The 24,488-nt window shown below is 32.0% G+C and overlaps 2 protein-coding genes across 2 annotated transcripts in view; both read left to right on the plus strand.

Annotated features, from left to right (window-relative positions):
• Window positions 1-766: 766 nt before the first annotated feature.
• LOC106655931 (transmembrane protein 11 homolog, mitochondrial) lies at window positions 767-3,272 on the plus strand. The gene is made up of 3 exons (XM_014376577.2): window positions 767-1,106; window positions 2,216-2,436; window positions 2,496-3,272. The coding sequence occupies exons 1-3, from the start codon at window positions 1,084-1,086 to the stop codon at window positions 2,780-2,782; spliced, it is 531 nt and encodes a 176-aa protein (XP_014232063.1). The 5' UTR covers window positions 767-1,083; the 3' UTR covers window positions 2,783-3,272.
• Window positions 3,273-6,711: 3,439 nt separating this feature from the next.
• Window positions 6,712-24,488, plus strand: part of LOC106655848 (probable ATP-dependent RNA helicase YTHDC2) — a 41,883-nt gene continuing 24,106 nt past the window's right edge. The window contains exons 1-3 of the mRNA XM_014376462.2: window positions 6,712-7,184; window positions 7,251-7,444; window positions 7,531-9,589. Coding sequence (XP_014231948.1) covers window positions 6,997-7,184; window positions 7,251-7,444; window positions 7,531-9,589 — 2,441 coding nt within the window. The 5' untranslated portion in view covers window positions 6,712-6,996. The remainder of the gene's footprint in view (window positions 7,185-7,250; window positions 7,445-7,530; window positions 9,590-24,488) is intronic.

The following is a 24,488-nucleotide window of genomic DNA, read 5'->3' on the forward strand; positions in this document are numbered from 1 at the left end:
AATTTTATTTAACTGGAAAAATCCACAGGGTCCGGTCTCTGGAACTGAACATTTCTTATTTTTTTGTGTACTTGTGAACCTTGAAAAATTTCGTGGGGTCCTACAGGAAATTTTTTCAAAGGTATTTTAAACAAAAATCTACCTGAAAAATCAAATCAATAGATCCACTAAAATATCTGATTAATAAATCTGATCAAAAAATACAGCTACAAATCTATAAAAATCGAGAAGATTCTTTAGGTTCTGACTAGATTCCTATCTGGAAATTTAGGCCAAGTTTTCAACAAAGGTGTTATATCCGTATCAATTGAAAATAAGATTTTAATTGAATTAGAAGGTTTCAAAGTAATAAATATTGCGTAATTATGAGTGTTATAGTAATGGTAAAAGTAAATAATAATTATAAGATAATTTTTTTATTCTGCATAAATAGTTAAAATTATAGTAAATACCGTAATCAGTGAATTATAAGTTTTACTTTATGTAGGTACAGAACTTGATTATTCAATACACGTAATAATTTTAATATTTTTTCATTGCACATGAAATAAAAACGAAAACATGAAATTCATCAGAATTGTTAGTGTGGGACCTAAATTTTCCTAACTGAAACGACCCCTATAAATGTTACTCAAAATTTTACTAAAATGAAGCTTATAAATTTATTATTGTATTTTGAAAGAGCATTGTAAGTGAATTGAATGTATTGTACACGCATTTCAAATTTCATCAAATATTATTATAAGTATTATAAGTGAGCACTAAGAGTCGTGGCGAACCTCATTTGCATTCCGTTGACTTCGTTACCTTTCCTTCTGTCGTATTTTTGTCTTCGGTTATTTTTCGTGACATTGTAATTTATATGATTATCTGTAAATAATATTTCTTAAAATATATCGGTATTTTATTTTAGTTAATTGGCATTGTACATTTATTATAATTTTTATGAACAAATAATATAATGATAAGTATTTGCCACATTGAAGTGTTTTTGAATCATTTAATTCAAATTTATATAATTGTTCGTTAAAGACAGAATTTGCAGAATTGGCAACACTTTAATATTTCAATCACATAAGAAGAATGTTAAGTGAATCAGATAAGAGGTTGGTTGCATTTTTTCAGATGCAGATCAATTTGTATCAATAAGAAAGTTATAACCATTCATGATTGTACACAATTTTAACATTATTTAATTTATTATTGGATTTTAAGTCTCAGATGTGTAATTTTTGCTATTTTGATATTTTGTTAAAAGTTCCTTCTACAATTTTAAATACTTTAAACCACTAAAATGTAGAGCTTTGTAGAGCCCTGTTGAAAGAAACTTTTTTTAACCATTCAACTAATTACCAAAAATACATTTTATACATAGTATTTTTCAAAACCAATTAGGATGAGTAAATCATCCACAACTTTTTATTTTTTATTAGTATATGTTAGTCGTTATCAATAATTATAATAATATATGTGTTGACTGAAGATTGAACTTTTGATCATTCTTGATTGTTGGTTAAGATTCTTAAAAGAAAATTGGAAAAATGGACTTTGACTTTGTCAGTTTAAAAGTTGTTGCGTGCAATTTTTTAAACAAGTAAACAAAAAAATCTAAAGAAAATATTTAGGGCTTAATAGGTCTGGTTGGTTATTGCACTAATTGATCTAACTTCTAAAGTCAAGAAATTTTTTTTCAATAACGAAGCAAAAAATATGTTTGAACTGAGGGTTGAATGTAAACTATACTTGAAATTCAAGATTAAAATTGTACTTTGGAAAATTTATATATAGTATAAGTATATATAGAAATAACATTAAAAGTTAATATACAAAATAAAATGGACAGTTTTGCTGTTAAAAAAAATCTATTTCAACAATATTTCATCTGAAAGACTAGAGGACAATAATTATTACAAAATATGCCCTCTGTAAGCAAAACATTTTAATGCTATTTTCATTCAGTTTTTAAAAGTGAAATAGTTGTCAAGCAATTCACTGTCAATCAAATGTTTTAATTGCATTGGAATAATTAATTATCAACACTAATATTTTTGATAAATAATTACATACATAAATATAAAATTGTAACTTATTAATTCAAATTGTCTTGGCATCATTTATCAATTGATATAGAGCAAACACTGCTTAAATATTGTCCTGCAAATATTTTTGATCATTTTCTTACAAAATAAAGAGCTCAAATTTTATTACTTTTCAGAAATGAAATCACAAAAAAAGTGGCTATCATTCGTGAAGTCTATGATGGTGAGAATGCCCATGAAAATTTTGAATACGAGTTGGAAAAAGCATTAGAATCTGAATGTCAGTTGATAGTCATAGAACCATCTAAATTGGGTGATGAAACTTCTCGATGGATTTCAGTAGGAAATTGCCTTCACAAAACGTCAGCACTATCAGGAATTTTATCAATTATAACAGGTATATTTTATTATTCTTTTTTTTTGTTTTTTCCATATTGAATTTGTTCATTTTTTTAGGATTCATATGGAATGATCGACCATATGTATGTTGTTCCTTTGGATTCTCTGCTGCTGTAGCATGCGGTTTATACACTGTTTCATGGCAATTTGACCCTTGCTGTCAGTATCAAGTGGAAACAGATACAAGTAAATTACCTCATGTTGAGGTCTTAGCCGTTTTGGGTCCTTCTTCGCCAACTTTTCTTGTACGAAAAGATGATACAAGACGAAGAATTTTACATACTACTATTACTGCTCTAGCAATGAGTATCAGTTTTTGGAGGATATACCAAACTATCAATTGACAATTCAATTTAAATGTAAAGATTTTTAATACTTATTTCAACAAATAGTAAAAAATTTCATGAAAAAACTTGAAATTCAACAAAGTGAATGACTAGTTTCATAGAATTAATGTACAGTTTTTTTTATGTCCACTTATGTAAGCTTAAAATTTAAAAATGCTTCATCAAAAGCAAATAATACCTAATGTTACCTATTACTATGAGTTATGATCGTTTCGAAAATATCAATTTAACTCATAAAAAGTTAAAAATGACTACAATTATTTTAGCAGTAAGATTCTTTTTCTTTTTTTTTAATATTATTGAAACTTACCGGAACTCTGTAAGACAAGCCTATTGAGCGAGTTTTTTTTAGTTTTTTGATGTGGCGGTCAGATCGAAAAAAATTTCCTAAGTGTCAAATATAAAGTAGAGAATGGAAATTTTGAGGGATAAATAGCTAACATCCGTATGATTGTAGTCGTCAGTTAAATAAATCATTTAAAATTATTATTGCCTGAATATTTAAAATTATTGAAAGAAAAATGTATCATTGATATTATTAATTTCTGGGGTCGCACATAATCTTCAATTTAAATCTTAAATGTATTACAGAAGCGCGTTCCAGTGCGCTGCTCGCGCACAGACCATACCCTAATTGTTTTTTTATGTACCGATCACGTATAAATTGGAGTTGAACGCGCGCAACGTTCGTTATTGGCTGCGCTCCGGCAGTCGGTTAATTTGGTGAGGTCGTGAGGGGAGCTCGTTACTCGATGGGGGTGTTGAAATTCTATGAAGCCGGGTAAAGGCCCGTATGACCGCCGTAGTGGATGGTGCCTGAATTTATTCAGGCGAGACTCGATAGTGCCTCGACTCTCTCCTAGAGGTCAGCTGTCATCGCTGTGGTTTTCTATACGTGATTAGAAGGCCGGTCGACTAGTCGAGATCCTGCTTCGGTGACTCCGTTCAATAGCTTCGGCTTAGGTGAAAAAAAAGGTTAGCGATATGTGTTCGAAAAAGGTTCACACTCGCCCTTACTTCGTTCGTTTTCGCCTGAATGGCAAGAGTAAAAGCGATTGGATCTGAAACATCCTCCAAACGTAAACACAGCAAAGTCGGACTGCCTATGTGCGCGCCCTGTCAAAAATGATAGCTTGATTTCAAGCTTGATTTCAAGCTGATTTAAGCATTTTTAAAGCTGATGTAAAACCGAATTTCGAGCTTTTGGGGTGGAATTACCTTCGGATTTCAAGTGTTTTAAGTGGAATATCATTTCCGGTTTAAAGTAATGATATCCGAATGATATCCGAAATGATATCATTCAGGATAAAATGTGGGACTCCATAAAAAAAATTTATACATATAATATTTTGATTTTTATTCAACCCTTTAACGCCCGAAATGACCATTTTTGGACAACATATATAGCAATGAATTACACCGACTAAAGATTGTTTAAAAAACTTTTCAGACATCACTTCTTTCGTAAAATTTAATGTACTTTTCGAATCTGGGGTCAGAATTTTCAAAAATTTATTTCATAAAAAGTTATTAACAACTTTGTAAAAAATAACATGAAATTTCGAAAAAAAACCTCATAACCATCATTTTTACGAGAAAAAGTCATAGAACAAAAAGTGTTTAGAATTGATGAAAAAACATGCTTGTTTTTTTCAGAATTTTTTGAGCGATTTTTAGATGTTTGAAAAAATCGTGTTATTTAAAAATCCAAAAATAGTTCCAAAAAGTCTGAAAAAAATCAGGCGTGTTCTTTAATTTATTCTAAACACCTTTTATTCTACAACTTTTTCTCGTAAAAATGATGGTTGTCGAGTTAAAAATTGTAGAAATCATATATTTTATGACATACAGGTCTTCGGGAGTCAAATTTATGATCGCCAACTTGAATTTCGTAATTATAACTATTTTACAATAAAGTATACATGCCATTGTCCAAATTTACATGCTTGCGGTGAGACGCACGAGCGAATCTTCTTTCTGCGTTGAAATTTGAGTTGAACGAGGTTTTTTTTTCGAAATTTCATGTTATTTTTTACAAAATTGTTAATAACTTTTTAATAATAAATTTTTGTAAATTCTGACCCCAGATTCGAAAAATAAATTAAATTTTACGAAAGAAATGATGTCTAAAAAGTTTTTTAAACAATTTTTAGTCGGTGTAATTCATGGTCATTTCGGGCGTTAAAGGGTTAAATAAAAATGAAAATATTATATGTATACATTTTCTTTTATGGAGTCCCACATTTTATCCTGAATGATATCATATCGGATATCATTACTTTAAACCGGGATTGACTTGAAATCAACTTGAATTTTTTTTGCTTCATCAGAATTCAAAACAGTCACAGATAAAATTGTAACTGGATTTAATGAAATTGTTAGTTAAAGTCGTAATCGCATTTCCAGATATTTCATACCGTATACGAGTTGGATTGTCGAAAATTTAAAAAGGGCCTAGACGGGTGAAATGGTCAAAATTGCCCTCAACCAAATTGAAATGAAAAAAATACCTAGGTACATGTAGTACATGTAAAAATATAACTTTGGGTAAAATTTTAAAGTCCTAGAACCTAACATAACTTCAAATAAAATACAAACGTAAATTTCAGTGTTTTTAATATATATCATGCTACGTAAAGTTTTTTTTCAAAATTTTTGCCACTAATTTCAAACCTGTATATCGATTTCAAATTTTTTAAATAAAAAAAAAACAAGTCGAAGTTGGACGTAATCGTGAAAAAAATACATTTTGTTCAGAGCATCCAAAAAACATGTGTGATTTTTTTCAGATTTTTCATGAAGTAGTAAGAAGTTAAAAAAAAGAAACCCAATTTTTTTTCGATTTTATTGTTTTTTATCGCAGTGATTTCGTTTCAAAAAAATCAAAAACCCTACATTCATGATATTTTTCGACGAGAAATCCAACGTTAACCTTGGATTTGACCTTGAACATAATCTTTTAGCTACAGCGAATCAAAATTGATTTTTTGTACGGTGATCCCCATTTTTTATTGCAGAAATGAAAAGAACGGGAAATTTTACGCTGAATGTGTGTCTTCTGTTTTTTTATCAAAGTCATTTTAAGGTCTGTACAGACTCAAATGGAACCCCTATTTATATTCTAAAATTAGCTAAAATGAGGTATTGCTTTTCCTTATGTAGCGAATATTATTTTAAAACGTTTGTTACCAGTAAATGAATGGCCTGAACCAATGAATGAATGCTGCTGAACCAGTGAATGAACGTGTGATACTGTCAATTTAATAATTGAATGATATGCAACGATCCATAAAATAACCGGGTTGAATTACAGAATTTATATTAAGTAGCTTACTTTTAGTAGCTTTACTCATTAATGATTGTAAAAATCTTTCAGAAATAATCGATTCTTGTCGCTTAGACACGATCAATTCATAAACCTCTGCAACGAAGAAATCGTAGGATGTCTATTCGCAACCCTTATAAAAATTTCCTATAGGATCTCGCGAAATTCCTACAGGAGTCCTATAGGTTTCCAATAGGAATTTCGCGGGATCCTATTGGAAATTTTTATAAGGGAATCACTGGGTAAAACATTGATTATGTCTATTTTACCCAGTGAATGAATAATTTTATGTAGCGTGTAATATAAATAGATTTGCAAATAAAAAAAATGATTTTAATTAAAATAAAACTGTTGGTGTTAAAAGTGCTGTTATCCAAGAAAGTACACTATCATTTTCTTGAAACATTCTTAAAAATGCGAAGCGCGCTAAGTAATAAATAGTATTTATTATAGGGATGAATTTATTTTTCTACCATGTTCGAAGGATACGTCGCGCTACCTAGACGTAGAGTTCAGGCTTATACTTTCAGTGCACAAGCTTAGTCTTTACTTTAGTACACAAAGACTTATGTAGAAAGAGCCTAAAAGGTTGATGATTCAGTGCTAATGTGCACGATAAACTTCAATAACCTCGAAGTGCTTAAATTATTGAGAATTAAGATATTTTAGAATTTAGATTTAGATAAGATTAAAGATTAGCTGCGGAGCTCTTGACTTACATGTATAAAATTTGACAAATGACTAACACATCTTTTGTATAAGTAAACTGTGAATGATACTTGACGTTTGTAATTTGTTGTTCCAATCACGAAAAAGAACAGAAAACTTACAATAAGTTTGTTAGTTATATTTTTCATTAAATATAGAGTTAATTATATAATTAAAAATGTTGTGTCATCGAAAATCTGATAAAATGGGAGAAGATACCAAAATATCTATCAATTTAACTATCAAGAAATTTTTAGAAAACAAAGATCATAACGAATTTGAATTTCCATCTTCATATACTGCAAAAGAAAGGGCGTTCATTCATTCTCTAGCTAGAAAAGTGGGTTTGAAGTCAAAAAGTCGCGGGTAAGAAGTACATATAACTTTTAACTGACTCATACAATATCTTATTGTTTACTTTTCATTTTATAGTCGTGGGGCAAACAGATTTTTAACCATATACAAAAGAGAAGGTTCAACTATTGTTCAGAAAGATGCCTCTATTAAACTTCAAAAAGTATCCAGACAGACAATTTTTAATTTGATCAAAAGATTTCCATTAGACAACAAAGAGCGTCGTGACTTGTTGCCGCCAATAGAAAGAGAAAGGTCTATTGATCATGATGGTAAACTGAAAAATTATATTATTTACTAATTATCCACTATAAATTCATTTTGATTCTTTAATCATTTTTTTTTTTTAAATTTTTAGTAAATAATTGTTGTAGAGCTATGGGCAGATTAAACAATAGCATACCACAAGTTCCATCCTTGAAAACTAACGCAGATGTGTTAAATTTTCGTAATTCATTAACTGTAGTATCCAAAAAGAAGGAATTACTGGACATGATTGAAAATAATTCTTGTGTAGTCATAATTGGTGAAACAGGATGTGGGAAAACAACTCAAATTCCTCAATTCATTTTAGAAGATTATCAACAAAAAAAACAACCATGTAGAATAATTTGCACTCAACCACGGCGATTATCTGCAGTTTCTGTTGCAGAAAGAGTAGCTTTTGAAAGAGATGAGAAAATTGGTCAAACTGTTGGTTATCAAATAAGACTAGAAAGTAGAGTTGCACCTAAAACACTTTTGACATATTGTACTCATGGAGTCTTATTAAGAACCCTTATGGGTGATGATTCTGCTTTAGCTATGATTACACATATAGTTGTTGATGAAATTCATGAACGTGATCGGTTCTGTGATTTTTTACTAATTGCTTTAAAAGATGCAGTTGCCAAGTATAGGACATTGCGAGTTATTTTAATGAGTGCTACAATAGATCCTTCTATTTTTGTTGATTATTTTAACAAATGCCCGTTAATTAGTATACCTGGAAAATCCTTTAATGTTGATGTTTTTTATTTAGAAGACATATTAAAAATGACTAACTATATTACAATAGAATTATCAAGACAAAAAGACTCTTTGATAGCAGATCAAAAGAACTCTTCAATTTCTTGCAATGAAGAAAAGTTATTTCTTAGCAGTAATAAAGAACATCATTTAGTAACTTTAAAGAAAGAAGATGAATTTAAATCCCATCAAATTGAATTAGACTATTGGGTTATTGAAGAATTGGATAAGTTAATAAATAAAGCATGGTTATCAGGAAAAGAAAGTGAATTCATTGAAATACTTAATTTGATGCACTCAGAAAATATATCAATTAACTATCAACATTCTCATACCTCTGTTACATTATTAATGATTTCAGCTGGCAGAGGATCAACAAAAGTAGTAGAAAAGCTCCTAAAATATGGAGCAAACTTGAATTTGAGATCTTGTAATAACTGGACAGCATTAGATTGGGCTCAGAATATGAATCAATCTGCATGTATTCAATTAATTGAAATGCATGTGAAGAAATGTGATTCAATGTTAGTAAAAAATGATAACTTGCAATCTGAAAATTGTACCTTTGTTGATGAAAGTCAACGGTTATTAGAGGTTTATAATCAAATATATAATAGTGAAGTTATCAATTATGATTTAATTTTGAAGTTACTTTTAAATATTCATTTAAATACGTCTACTGGATCGATTTTAATATTTTTACCAGGTTATGATGATATAATAACAATGAAAGAGAAAATAATTGCTGAGAGTAAACTACTCCAAGCTAGTAGATACAATTTATTTATTTTACATTCTAATATGCAAACCAGTGATCAAAAAAGGGTGTTCAAACCAACCAACCAAGGATCAAGAAAAATCATATTGTCTACTAATATTGCAGAAACTAGTATTACTATTGAAGATGTCGTTTATGTTATTGATTCTGGTAAAATAAAAGAAAAATCATTTGATGCTATATCTGGTATTTCAACTCTTCGTGCAAATTGGATTTCACAATCATGTGCTGAGCAAAGAAAAGGGCGTGCTGGCAGATGCCAAAAAGGTGTTTGTTATAGATTATACTCATCTATTCAATACAATTATATGCAATTATATCAGACACCAGAAATTTTAAGATTGCCTTTACATGAACTTTGTCTTTATTCGAAACAATTAACATCTACCAATACACCTATAGCTGAATTTTTGGAAAAAGCTATAGAACCGCCTTCCAATATTGTAACAAGAAACGCTGTGCAATTCTTAAAAACAATTGATGCATTAGATCCTTGGGAAGATGTAACTGAACTGGGATGTCATCTTCTTGATTTGCCTATAGAACCACGTTTGGGTAAAATGTTACTCTATGCAGTAGTTTTGAAATGCTTGGATCCCATTTTGACAATTGCATGCAGTTTGGCATACAAGTGAGTAATTTTAAATAATGAAAATATTATTATATAATGCTTTATTATTCTTTAGCGTATTTATACAAACATGTTTTTGAATTTCCGTAATCATTTAAAAAAAAGTCATGAAGACATTAGTAATTGTAAATTATATTTTATGACATTAATCAATAATGTATATGATACATTTGCTAATACTTATAATTTATCAGAGTTGCTCAAAAACGTCATTGTTATTGAACGTTTTTTTTTTTCAATGATTTGAGAAAAAATTAATATTATCTGTGACTGTGGTAAAGGTAAACAATTCTAAAGGTAAACAATTTTTTTATGATTCAGGTAATGCTATGCTATTATGCGGAAATTTTCATTAAAAACATCTTATACAGTGACATCAGCGTTGTTATAAGGAACATCTAATGTCCACCGCTGACTTTTTTATCAACTTTTTCAATTTAGCTAACTTATCTTTCTATATATTTGAATAGGCACATTAGTAACTGAATTGACTAATCTTATTTTACTATTAGACTCTGGAAGAACAATTTTAATTAATCGAAGTGACCGAAGTTAGACTAAAAAAATGTCAAAAAACTAATTTAGAAACATCTTTAAATTTTTTTAATACATTTTATACTGATTTTGAATAATTCAATTTTCCGAATTTTTCGAATATTTAAAAATTATCACGGAAAAATCTCTTGAAGCTCAATAGTTTTCAAGAAAAAAATTAGTTGATTTTTCGAAAACCTTTTTGCGTTTTTATTTCCATTTTGTTAAAAAAAGTGATTTCAAAATTCTTTAAAAATTTCCTGAGATGCTTTTACCATAGTGATTTCCCGTGATCAAATTTATCATGAATTTTATACAACAAGGCGAAAAAAATTGCCGAAACCGATTTTTCTAACAATCTTAACGTGTTTATTGTTCAGTAAGCTACAACTACTTTTGTATCCATTGTTATGACACGCAATGTTGCCTATACTGTACCTAATCACACACAAAAACAAGGTAAACGTACACCAGCGGACTTAGATACTCGCACTTCGAAAATTTGCGATCGAGTAGTCGCTTCCTTCACTGTGCAATGCACGTCGTGAAACTGTAGTCTCGCGCTGTTGTTTAAAAAATGTGAAGGAAGCGACTAATCGATCGCAAATTTTCGAGGTGCCAGTATCTAAGTCCGCTGGTGTACACTAGATGTAAAACGATCCGTTTCACAGCAGGAAACGAAAACGCAGTGAATAAGGGGCTCTGCTTATGCTAAGTTGTATACTATTGTTATTATTGAAGCGTATTTTATACAAACAGGCGTCCTTCATTTACTGCTGCGAAACGAATCGTTTTACATCTAGTTTTCAAAGCAATCCCATAAACAACTCTTCTCACCTACTAGAAGCTGCAGGTAATTGAGTTCTCCATCATGATAAGGGTGAAACTATTCAGCTGGGATACTTTTCGTTAAAAGCCAAGGATCATTTTGATTCTCTCAGGGTACATCTTAAGGTTGTATTCCAGAAAGGTGATAATAGGTATAATCATCCCCCTTCAACTGGATTGACGATCATAATGCATCGATTATGCTCACGAAATCATCTCACTAACACCGTGCATTACTCCACTAGCCACTAAACCTGCGGTACGCCGAGTGACCAGAAACGATACTTGGAAGTGCGCAACTGCGTATTAGGCACTGGGGCCCGCTATACCGTCACGCATCTGTGCATCGAGATCCAGCCATTCACTACATCCAGGATCAAGCTTCATATCATTTTATGTATAATTTTCGTTTTAGGTAAATGCTTAGTGTCATAATTAATAAATATATGCAACACAAAATAAACCAAAGCGTATTCTTCATTTATACTTTCTCTTATACTCTGCTCACGACAATATGGTGACCCGAAAGGGGTCATAACAGTATTTTTATGTTTACAAAATTCTGCAATGGCCGATGACATGGGAAAAATTGCGTTGAAAGTCGGCACCAAAATCGGTACGCTTTTGAGCGATAAAGTGTTAAATCAAGGTCAAACATGTAGCCTTAAAGAGTAAAAAGTAACAGCAAAGTTATAGTTGTGTGATGTTTTATGAAGATTCAAATATCGAATCTGGCCCATGAATTAACAGTCTTTAGACCCCTCCTTTTGTGTGTACATACTTATAAGTGTGATGAAGTGTGGTACTACTAAATTATTTTCTTCTTCAAAATAATTCAAAAATTCAATCAAAAAACAAAGATTCAACCAAGGAAAAGGACTCTGAAGCTTCACTTCAAGCATTTTTTCGTTGTACTTTTTTAAAATTTCGATAAAGTGCTAACTCTCGACAGGCATTTTTTCCTTATTCATATGAGAGCTTGATTATATTTTAACTTCCGATGCAATTTTTTGTGATTTTGATAAAATATAAAATTTTTATACATTGATATAGAGTAAACTGCCAAGTTTCTGACCACATAACGGTTTATGACCACTTGATGTATAATTACCTCTAAATTGAATATACTAATTTTAATCTAATTTATAATGTTTGTGTAACATTGAGCAATGTTATACCTTCAGTTAGACTCAATTTTCGACCCATATAAATTATATTAACTATAAATAAACAAGTATTGAAAAATTTTTTGCGGTCATTAACTTGACAAGGCGTCAATTGGCATACAGCTAATTAACTACCACTTCTTTGCGCGTACAATAGTGTACAGATTAGTTTTGCCCTTAATCTACTTCGACTGATTATTGAATATAATCAATTTAAATGGTACTGATTCGACCAGCACTGAACAAGTAACGAGGATCTATGATTAGATTTAATTATCTAAACAAAGGGTAGTGTTTAATTTTGATAAAAACTTATACGAGAGTATATCGGTCATTTACTAGACGCTGCCCAGTCATTCGCTGGAGATATTTTCTGGAAGTGGTTAACAGGCGTTTTCGAGGTGACTCGTGAAATCATTATTTTTAATAACATTACAACTTGTATTTTTAATCGGTTCAATATTTAATTAGCTACGCCATGATCTATTCAGTTGTTTTTCTAAACGCAATCATTCATTTTTTCTACTTTTTCTAACGCTGAAAAACAACAATTCGGTCGTTAACTGGATATTTAACCCTAAAGGTATGATTAGAATTTTCTTCAAATTATATTTTTCGGTCTTATCTCTGAATATATTAGAACAATTCTTGCTGCCCCCGAAATTCAGAGTTTTTTATTTTATGACTCAAAATGTTGATAAATATACGTATTCCTCATATTGAGCAATGATTGGCAAATTGCCCTATTCTGTTATATAATACGATCAAATTCTCTAATTCTACACTTACAAGGACACCTTCTCACTTATGGGTCACGGATCTTCACCAAAATTTCTTTAGGATCTCGAGAAACCTAATAATAAAGGTCCCTATTATGCTTAGTTTTATTGAATGGGCCTTTGGGTCCCATTTTAAAAGGAGTTTTCCATTTTATTTAAAAATCTTTGAGATTTTCTATATCAAGATAGGAACACTTAAACAAAAAATGCACAGATCAAAAGTCTTGAAATTTTTAAAAGAATCTGTCTGGATTTTTTCAGAATTTTTTGAATCGTCCATTACCCTTTTTCAGCGACCCTAATTTGATGCTTTTCTTGCGAAATTCAGAAACCTCTAAAAAATTTAACTTCTAGCAAAACTATCCAATAAGTTAAAACCATAATTTTCACCTAAAACTAATATTTTTTTTAAATTTTGTTTCACTACATTAGAATATTTTCACAATTATAATCTCACAGAGCCTTTTGATGGTGCTTACACTTTATTTAAGGGGGGGGGGGCGTAGGGTCTTGACTAAATTTCAAAAAAAAACTTTTTTGTTTTTTTGAACACATAGTAAATCGAATTGATCTATAAATCATACACATAATTAATAGTTATTTGAAGAATATTCAGTTAAATTTTCAGCCCAAAATACTGAAAAATAAGCTGGCTACAGCAAATTTTCACATGCAACGTAAAAAAAATCCGGTGGACACCATCACTCAAAATCTACTCGACCGATCCTCTTCATATTTTATACACTATTTAAGTAGATGATATATGAGGTAATGACGTCGAGATATTTTAACTTTTTACATTTTTAAATGCTTTTTACGAACAAGTACGATGAATTTTTGCCTTAATTTTGTCAAAAAAGTCATTTTTTTTCACTTCGAAATGATGCCAAAATCTCAAAAATCATTTTAAACAAAATATCTCGACGTCATGACCTCATAATTTATGTAGATAAATAGTGAGAAAAATTTGGAAAGAATCGGTCGATCGAGTAGATTTTCAATTACAGTGTCAACCGCAATCGATCTTTTTTTTCAGTTGTGCGAGATAATTTGCTGTAGTTAGCTTATTTTTCACTATTTTCAGCTGAAAATTTAACTGAATGTTCTTCAAATAACCATTTATAATGTATACAGGGTGCGACGAAAGTATGGAAACTCCTGGAAGTATCGCAGAATATTCGTTAAAAAAAAATCAAAGATCCTATATCCGACGTATTTTTCGACGAGGAATCCGATGGTGACCTTGAATTTGACCTTGAACATAACCTCAAAGCTGCAGCGACTCAAAAATCAATTTTTCAAATGTAACCCCCATTTTTTAATGCAGATTTGAAAAGAGCGGAAAATTTCACGTCAAAGTGTATGTTTTGTTTTTTTTTTAAAGACCATTTTAAGGGCGCTACAGGCTCAAATAAAACCCCGATTTAACCTAAAATTAAGCTCGTAAGAACTTCATTTTATAACTGTAGTGCCCCCAAAAATGATATAAGAAAAAAACATTAGGGCCTAATCAAACGTAAAATTTTTCGCTCTTTTCAATGGTGACCTTGAATTTGACCTAGAACATAACCTAAAAGCTGCAGTAACTCAAAGTCGAGTTTTTACACGGTAACCCCAATTTTTTATTTCAGATTTGAAAAGATCGAAAAATTTTACGTTTGAATAGGCCTTTATGTTTTTTTTTTCAATATCATTTTTGGGGGCGCTACAGTTAGAAAATGATTCTTCTGAGCTTAATTTTAGGTTAGATCGGGGTTTCGTTCGAGCCTGTAGCACCCTTAAAATGGTCTTTAAAAAAAAAAACCAAACATACATTTTGACGTGAAATTTTCCGCTCTTTTCAAATCTGCAATAAAAAATGGGGGTTACATTTGAAAAATTGATTTTTGAGTCGCTGCAGCTTTGAGGTTACGTTCAAGGTCAAATTCAAGGTCGCCATCGGATTCCTCGTCGAAAAATACGTCGGATATAGGATATTTCCAGGGGTTTCGATACTTTTGTCGTACCGTGTATAATTTATAGATAAATTCATTGTACTCTGTACTTAAAAAAAAATTATTAAAATGCAGCTTGAAAACCATCGAACAAGACCCCCCTTAAGGTAGGACCATAAGTATTGTTGCGACAAACAAATATTGCCCTCCAGGAACTTGAACAGGTAATTGGTTCAACGTTAATGTTACCATACATAGACACACAATTTAATTTGAAATTTCCTTTTTCAAAGGAACCTCCTGTAAATTTAGAGACACTTTTCCAGTATGATATTTTATGCAATCGATATTTTTATGTTCAATTATTGTGTTTAGAATAAGAGAATACCAATTCAATGCAAAAAATATTGCCGGTGCCTTTGATTGCGGGCTCCAATTAACGGTCAGAAGAGATTAAAAAGAACGAAAAATTTCAAGTCCAATTACGTCTTTTATTTTTTTTTTTCAAAGACATTTTAAACGCACTTCAGATATAAATAAAACCCCAATCAAGAAAAAAATCGAAAAATGCACACCAAAATGAGGGTTTTGTTTGTATCCGTAGTGCCTTTGAAATGACCATAGACATCTATAACTATAAAAAAAAACCAAACTAGAAACTTAATAATCAAGAAACAAGAAAAAACTCAGGAAATTCCAACAAGCATCGATGTTTCACATCTGATGCAATTATGCTCGAAGAAACTACTCTGATATTAAGAGTAAGCACTCATTCATTATCTACCAGATGTGAAACATCGATGCTTGTGTTGGGATTTTCTGAGTTTTTTTCTTGTTTCTTGATTTTTTAGTTTCTAGTTAGGTTTTTTATTTTGACAATTGATTCATGTTTTTGGATTTGTTTTAGTTTTTTACTTATTAAACTTTTTTTGTTATTACTAGTTTGATTGATCTTTTTTCTTGCTTTTATTTGATTCAACTTTGAATTTTTAATTCTTTAATAAATTGGTAAAAATGTTTCATATCTTACGGCTGATCATAAACAGTTGATTTTTTCATTCATATTTATAAAAAAAATTTATTCTTTAATATTTAATATTGTTTTATTTAATTCATCAATTTCTTCTCAAATATTTATTGTTGCTCAATTATTTGATTTGTTAATTGATTTGTAAGATTATTTAATTTTCGTAGCGTTTTCGTAGATTTTTATTTATTCTAAATAAATTTTGCATTATAGTATTTTAAAGGTTTTTTAAAATTATTTATCAATGAATTAAAATATTAATATAGTGCATCGTGCTGTCGTCGTTGGGTATTGATATGAGATAAAAATGTCGATTTCCTCGAAGAAGTCATCGCCGAGTCGAAATATCATCCTATTGCATCGAGCGGTCATTGTTGCTTGTTAATATAATATAATAAAAGTGTCAACTTCCCTTAAGAAGTCACACACTTGTAGACAAATATAAAACATGCATTGATCAATATCAGATTTGAAAACACGCATGATAGTGCGTAGAGTCTTGCGACATATACGCATTGACAGTACATACGTATTGTCTGATATGCACAAGCATGAGAGGGAAAGAAAACTCAACGTCGTCAAGTCCTTGAGCTACACGCTGACTGCCTTTGCTTATGCCCTTATGTTGCCTCGTGTGTATACATAAACACAGGCATACGCGCGTATAAAACTCGGCAGCAGCAAAAAGCAGTCATCGAGTTCGATTTAGCTAGTGCGGCAGCCAATAGCAGCGCGCAACGCAAACCAACGCTGTAAAGACACTTCTACTACCAAAGTTGCGCTCGCTCGGGTGGACGGACGGACGCTCGTTCTTCACGGGTTTACCTCTCATGCCAAACGCCAATAAAAATGTTTCACATCAAAAACTTCTTAATCTAGTCAAAAACAAGACATGACCAAAGAAAAAACGACTACATCGCAAGTAGGATATTGTCGGCACCCAACGCCAAATCTAGGTGGTTCGAGTTTCGCAGACTTGGTCTTGCGTCTCCGGAGCTCCCTTCACCGGTGGGTGCAACCATTTCATCAGCCTCCCCTCCATTGTCAGATGATGACCTGCGCAAGTTAACCCATACGGCAAAGCAACTGATCTTGTAAATAATATTTTTACACAGCGATTAGCCTTCAATCCATCATCCATTTCTTAGCTGAAAACAATAGCTTTCAACAAACTTCTAGCCCCCGACTCAAACTGATCTTCTTTTCTTCCGCAACCATACTCCAGGATCTATTATTCAACTACCTGTAGCTCAGTTTCAAATCAATCAATCCTGCCATATCAGCTTATCTTTCCATACAACTTTCCTCCGTCACTTTCAACTATCATCTTTTATCTTCCCACGTTCATCACCACACATCTTTTCATTATCATCATAGACCAGTTTCACCGGCGATTTAAAATTGTAGCCTTGAAATCGAGATATTTACACGTGTGCGTCGAAAATTTGTACATATTGTACTTAATATGCTTGTTATTGTCAAAAATCGTTCTCTCTCTCTCTCTCTCTCTCTCTCTCTCTCTCTCTAAGTCTCTCTCTCTCTCTCTCTCTCTGTAAGTACAGCAACACACACGTCTACTTGCTTCTGCTTAAAAGAACTATTTCTGCCGCTTTTTGCCTTCGGGCCTGTTTGATTTCAGGTATTCTTGCTCGCTTATTAATGCAAGTCCGTGTCTGTGTGATTTTTCTCGCTGCACTGGGCCTGCATATCATATTTTTAATGAAGAATGCAAAGCATCAATCAATTTGAAGGTTAGTTCTCTCTCCAAAATTTTCCCAAACAATCACCCTTTGGCAGACCTGCGCAGTAGATCGTGGAAGTTGTCCGCCGATCCAACATTACCAAGGCCTAACATCATTACTGCTCCAACATCAACGCCGAATACAACAGCTTGTGCACTGCGCTTTGCCTCAGTGGGTGCGCGTGAGTCGTTCCTGGCCGCTGCATCGCGATTTCAACGTCTACCAATCTACAAAATGTTTGCACTGCCTGACGCTGGTGGTGGTTGACTCAGTGCTACCCCTATTCTACCGCCTGAGCGTTACCGACTTCTGAGGAAATGCTGGCTCTTCCGTGGACAATATCATCTGCCTAACCCAATCATCCGCAACATGCGCATCTACATGCGTCGCCCAAAAAGCAATTTACTCACCATGGTCATATTACTCACGCATTCCTAATGCATGCAGAAGGTGGCTTTTTCCCTGTGTTATAATAAAATAACAATAAGTAATAATTAAAATAATGAAAAAAAGATAATTTCTGTATACTTGTAATGTTAGTTGAAAATGTACGGGTTCAGTTGACGTATTAACTTGTAAGTCGACTTTAACTTTTGTGGGTTAGGTCGTGAAATGAAGGCTGCTGTTGATGCTAGTTAAAACTGTTGATGAATTTATTTACATTATTTACATTGAATTGATATAAAACAATAATTAATAATTATACATAGATACAGGTTTACCTGAATCAACAAGAAGTACAGCTTTTGTTAATTAAATCTTTTAATGGCAAGCGCTATGCAAATTACACAATACACCTATCTCTCTTCATGTGTCGCTTATTGTAATACACCTTTCCGACTCTCATATGCAAATTCTCAGTAGTGTCTGCTACTGCGCAATTATCAAGCGACATCTAGCGTGTCGCTTTTAAGTTTTAGCCTGTTCAAACTTACATCCCCCCTTCCACCCCCGACAGTGTTTCTGCATTAAGGAGTATGTAAGTAGGGAATCATCTTGCTTGCATGATAAACGTTAGAGTCTGGTGTTTTCTTTCTTCCTGAGTCGATCATATGCAATAAATCCGAAATCTTTTTCGTAATTCTAAAAGGACCCACCCTAATCTGATCTAGTTTTTTCCTATTTAAACGATTTCCGTTTTGTATTAGTACCAGATCACCGACTTTATATGTTATTTTCTTTTTGTTTTTATCATAATACACTTTATTTTGATTATGAATTTTTTCTGCATTTGAAAATGCTTTTTTTCTGTTTTGTTCCAAATTTTCTAAATTATTTTCATTTAGTTCCGTAGGAAAGAAAGCTTTATCGATCCCGTTTAACAGATAATTTGGCGTAAATTTCGTTGTGCTGTGTACTGTATTATTGTAATCTTCTACACAATGCTCTGCTATGACAGACCATGGCCTATCTTTATTTTCAAAAATTTTACATCTGATCGCATTTACAAGAGTTTGATTTGTTCGCTCGTTTTGTCCGTTGGAAAATGGACAGTCCACTGCTGTAAAAATATTTTGAATGTTTTCTGTTTTCAAGAATTGTTTAAATTGATTAGAATTTATTCCTGCATACTAGTCAGTCAGCAGTAGTTTTATTTTTCCCTTTTTTTGAACTTTCTTTATTAAGTTTATAAAATCTTTTGCTGTCTGTGTTTTAGACGTCATTACAAAAGCGTATTTTGTAAAATGGTCCACGACTAAATGTAAATATTTTTTTGGTGTTCTATTTCCACTGAAACCTCCTATCGTGTCCAATGATATAATCTGAAAAGGTTCTGATGCTGGACCTAATTGTGAAAGTGGTTGGGTATAATTTCTAATTCTCGATTTATTTCTGAGACATGTGTCGCATGCTCGACAGATAAGTTTTATGTGTTTGTGCATGTTTTTAAAGTAATATTTTGGAGTTAGAGTCAGCGACAATTGTTTTACTCCGATATGATTTTTGTGGTGGAGATTTTTTATCATTTGTATACCTAAATTTTCTGTAACCCATATTTTTTTCCTATTGTTTAAAATTTTATATACTATGTTATTTTTTTTTTCTATTTTATCTTCTTTTTTTATGCTCAATTTCTTTTGATCATTAGTCAAATCTTCTAATGAAAAAAAATTTATTATTTTTATTGCAGTTTCACTGCTTGTGTTTTCATGTAACACAGGGTTTCGAGAAAGGCTATCTGCTTCTTCATTGTTTTTGCCCGGGTTATATTTTATTTCAAAATCGAAATTGGAAATATAGTTTAGTAGTGCCAGTAGTTCAGGATCTTTACTCTTTTTCACATTAAAATTTTCAAGTGGCTTGTGGTCAGTGAATATTGTGAATTTATGTCCAATGAGCTTGTATTGCCAGTATAATATACATTCTTTTATCGCTAACACTTCCAAAAAGATCGCCCGCTTATTTTCCTGAGATTTCGATAATTTTTTTGAGAAGAAATACACTGGTTTTATCGCATTGTCTTTCTGAGGTTGTTTTAAGATTGCCGCTACTCCTTTTTTCGATGCATCTGTAAATATGTAGATTGGACGTTTTGGATCAAAGATGGCCAATATTGGCTCCGAACTGAGATAACACAGCTCTACAAAAAAAAAAAAATGTTCAAATCCACCGACCGGACCTAGTGGACTTTATGTTTTTGGGGTCGCTGAATCCGAATCCGGGGTCGGTTTTTCAAGGTTGGCTCATTTTGGAGGTCATTTGAAGGTCAAATAATTGGAAAAGGGTAAAAAATCTGAAAAAATTCATACATGGGTTTTTGAGGATGCCGAATCCAAATCCGAGGTCGGATGACCTTCAGGAGGTCAATTTCAAGGTCATTTGAAGGTCAAACTACAAGAATTCAATGAAAATATCCGAAAAAATCACCTTTATGTTTTGAGGGTCGCTCATTCTAAATCAGAGGTCATTTTGACTGTATCCGGCCTTGTAAAGGTCATTTGAAGGTCATTTTAGGGTCAGATCACGAAAAAAGCTTTAAAAAATCTGAAAATACTCATTCAGAGGTTTTTAAGGATGCTGAACTCAAATCTGAAGTCAGATGACCTCTATGAAGTCACCTTCAAGGTCATTTCAATGTTAAATTTATTTTATGCGATGAAATATTGGAAGAAGTTTGTGCTTAGTTTTTTAAAACTGAATTAATTTTTTAGTCTGAGACATTTAGCGAGCTCACATTCTGGGATAGAGCTGCTTTTTTCCCTACTCAATAAATATAATACATTTTTTCTAAGCTATTTCGGGGACGCAGTAAAGCAACCAAAAAAATCTCTTTATTTTTTAACAATCAATCTTTACTTCCGTTATTATAAAATTTACCTTAATTTTGTTGACATAGCTTCAGGTAAATTTTTTATAGGACTTCTTTATATGTGAATATAATATAGGCTATTTTATTTTTTACTATAGAATTGGGTCACAAAATTTGAAAAATTCTTCATCAATGGATTTTTCTTCGATTAAAACGAATGCATTTTAAAATTTTGTGAAACAATGTCTGAGAGTGTAAAAATAAATTCACTATAAGTATATCCTTATGACAAAGTAGAGATGAGCCAGGTGGATCGGCATGGGGAGTGAATTGACAAATCGGCATATTTTTTCATATTAATGCACCGTTTTCGTTCGTGATATTGATATGGAGAAATATGCGGTTCTGTTAACTTACTCTCATTCTGACACACTTTTTTCTCTTCTAGTCTTTACCTGCTACCTCGATAAGTTTGAAGTCGGGGAAATGAAATGTAATATGTCTTATAAACTGCATTTCTTACATAACCATTCAGATGAGTTTCCGGATAACTGTGGTGATTTTAGTGACGAGCATGGAAAACGATTCTATCAAGACATGAAAAGTATGGAGCAGTGGTATCAATTAGGTAGATAGGATGTTTTGATGATGGCTGATTACTGCTCAAAATGAGAAAGGCAAAAAACGCAAACGAAAACCATTACGCCGTTCGTTTGAAGAAAAAAAGATGCATTGCGAAAAAAAGTAAAAACGCATGCAAAATTAAAAATATTTTCTTAATTTTTTACTTCCTTGTATTAATTTAAAGTTTAAATGACCTTGAAGGTGACTTCATAGAGGTCATCTGACTTCAGATTTGAGTTCAGCATCCTTAAAAACCTCTGAATGAGTATTTTCAGATTTTTTAAAGCTTTTTTCGTGATCTGACCCTAAAATGACCTTCAAATGACCTTTACAAGGCCGGATACAGTCAAAATGACCTCTGATTTAGAATGAGCGACCCTCAAAACATAAAGGTGATTTTTTTCGGATATTTTCATTGAATTCTTGTAGTTTGACCTTCAAATGACCTTGAAATTGACCTCCTGAAGGTCATCCGACCTCAGATTTGGATTCGGCATCCTCAAAAACTCATGTATGAATTTTTTCAGATTTTTTACCCTTTTCCAATTATTTGACCTTCAAATGACCTCTAAAATGAGCCAACCTTGAAAAACCGACCCCGGATTCGGATTCAGCGACCCCAAAAACATAAAGTCCACTAGGTCCGGTCGGTGGATTTGAAAATTTTTTTTTTTTTGTAGAGCTGTGTAATTTTTTATTTTTCTAAAACTGTTTTCGCAGTTTTGATCCCATTCAAATTTTACGTTTTTTCTTAGTAAATTGTGCAGTGGTTCTAACTCTATTGAAGCTTGTGGTATGTATTTTAAATAGAAATTTATTTTACCTAAAAGTTGTCTAACATTTTTTTGGTTTTGTGGTGTCGGAAAATTTTTTATTGCGGCTAAGTTGTCATTCAATGGTTTTACTTCATTCTCTTTTATTTCGTGTCCTAAATAAATAACCGAATTTTTGGCAAATGTGCATTTTTTTTTGTTTAATTTAAAACCGGCTTTCTCTATGGCGATAAGAACTTTTCTAATGTGACTTAGATGATCTGCGTAATTTTCTGAAAATATTAAAATGTCGTCGATGTAATTCATCGTGAAATTTTCCAGATTACTTTTTGCCAATACGTCACTTAAAATTCTTTGAAAAATTGCAGGACTGGACTTCAAACCAAAAGGTAAACATTTCCATTGCCAATGCCCATTTTGTGTAATAAATGCGGTTTTGTATCTATCTTTTATTCTAATAGGGATTGACCAGAAGGCTGAGTTTACGTCTAATTTTGAGAAAATTTTGCAATTTCGTACTCGAATTAGCAGATCATCTATAATTGGGAATGGGTGACATTCTGGAATAATTATCTTATTGAGTTCGCTGTAATCTATGCACAATCTCGTCTTTCTTCCCTCTTCCTTCTTTAGAACAAGAGTTACTGGGGATGCGAAAGGACTCGTGGAGCGTTCGATTAAACCTACTCTTAATAATGACTTGATTTGAGATTTGATTTCTTCATTATCCTCCACAGAGCATTTATATGGCTTACGCGCAATGTATTTATTTTCAATGAATTTCACTGAAGCCTCGTATTCTTTTACTTTGCCGACATCGAATTTATCTTCTGTGAACAGCTCTCTATGTTTATTTAATACCTCTTCCAGGGAGCTTCCACTTTTTATCGATATCTCTGTTTTTGAGGGCTCTATTTGCAGAATATCTTTTTGATTACTTTCATATTTATAATTTTGAAATATTTTTAGGTTATCCAACTGGCAAAGTTTAAATTCTCTGATTGCGTCTAGTCCTAATAGGATATCATCTTGAAACATATCACTTTTTACAATGTAAAAACACATTGTTTTTGTAATATTTAAGATTTTTGTTTTAAGACTTATCTCGCCTAACGTATACGTGGTACCTGTAAACGTGTAAACTTTATGCACCCCACCTATTTTTTTTGTTAATTTTAATCTTTTTGCAGTCTCATAGTTAATAGATGATACGTTAGCTCCAGAATCATATACTGCCACTACTGGCGTATCATTTATGCATATTTTTAATCGTATAAGTGGGGTGGCGATCCGTTTTTTGCTTCGTCTGAGGATGCTATACTCTCTTCAATGTTTGTATTATTTATTACTTTAATGCTGTTATTTCTAATTTTTCCTTTATCTGCGAGTTTTAGTCTGCATGCATCTTCTGGGTGATATCTGTTTGGGAATCCTTTTTTTGTGCAGTATGGACAGGGTTTTTTTTCTGCTTTATTTTCTTCTGAGAATTTTGTTTTATTATTTTTTTCTTTTTCTAACAAACCTTCCAACTGATTTAAAAGGGACATTAAGTTATCCACTGATTTTATATCTTTTCTATTTATGTGCAATTGAATTTTTGCTGGCAAGCCTAAGACAATCAGATTTATTTGTGTGTTTTCTGAAATTTTATCATCTGTATCTAGGATTAGATTTCTCTTTTTTAGCGCGTACTCTAAAAGCGATCCCTTTAAATGTCGAAATTCATACGCATATTTAATTTCCGACCAACCAATTACGTCAAAAGTATCTAAAAAGGAATTTTTCCAATGTTCCCACGGGGTCGTGATTTTATTTGTTTTCAAAAAACTATGGAACCACTCAAGAGCTGCTCCCTCCAAAAAATATCTCAATGTCTCTGCGTAGCTTTCTTCAATACAATTTTGACGAGTGCATTCACTCACGAAAAGATTCATGAAATTACTCGCGTTCTGGTTTTTCCCCGAAAATTTTTCGACAATCATATTTTTCACTCGTGTCGTTATTTTATCATGAATTTGATTTTGAGGGTTATACATTGGATTGTTACAAGGGTCTACCGAATCTTGACACTCATCCATATAGTTTCCATCACAACACACATTACCTTCTTCATCCAAATATTTTTCCTTTAAATCTCCGGTGAGTGATATCCAAACCTTTCGGAATTTTCCTCGTGTTTTTAAACCTTTCAAGACATTTTTCACGATGCTTAGGTCGAAAAGTTTTGTGTGGCTCTCCTTTG

The sequence above is a fragment of the Trichogramma pretiosum genome, unplaced genomic scaffold (genome assembly GCF_000599845.2).
Source record: "Trichogramma pretiosum strain Unisexual culture from Peru unplaced genomic scaffold, Tpre_2.0 scaffold34, whole genome shotgun sequence".
In the NCBI taxonomy this organism is placed as follows: domain Eukaryota; kingdom Metazoa; phylum Arthropoda; class Insecta; order Hymenoptera; family Trichogrammatidae; genus Trichogramma; species Trichogramma pretiosum.

Coding starts and splice junctions, on each gene's coding strand:
- LOC106655931 (XM_014376577.2), top strand. CDS start 1,084: ATGTTAAGTGAATCAGATAAGAG. Junction 1,107..2,215: donor TTAAGTGAATCAGATAAGAG/GTTGGTTGCATT, acceptor ATTACTTTTCAG/AAATGAAATCACAAAAAAAG. Junction 2,437..2,495: donor AATTTTATCAATTATAACAG/GTATATTTTATT, acceptor TCATTTTTTTAG/GATTCATATGGAATGATCGA.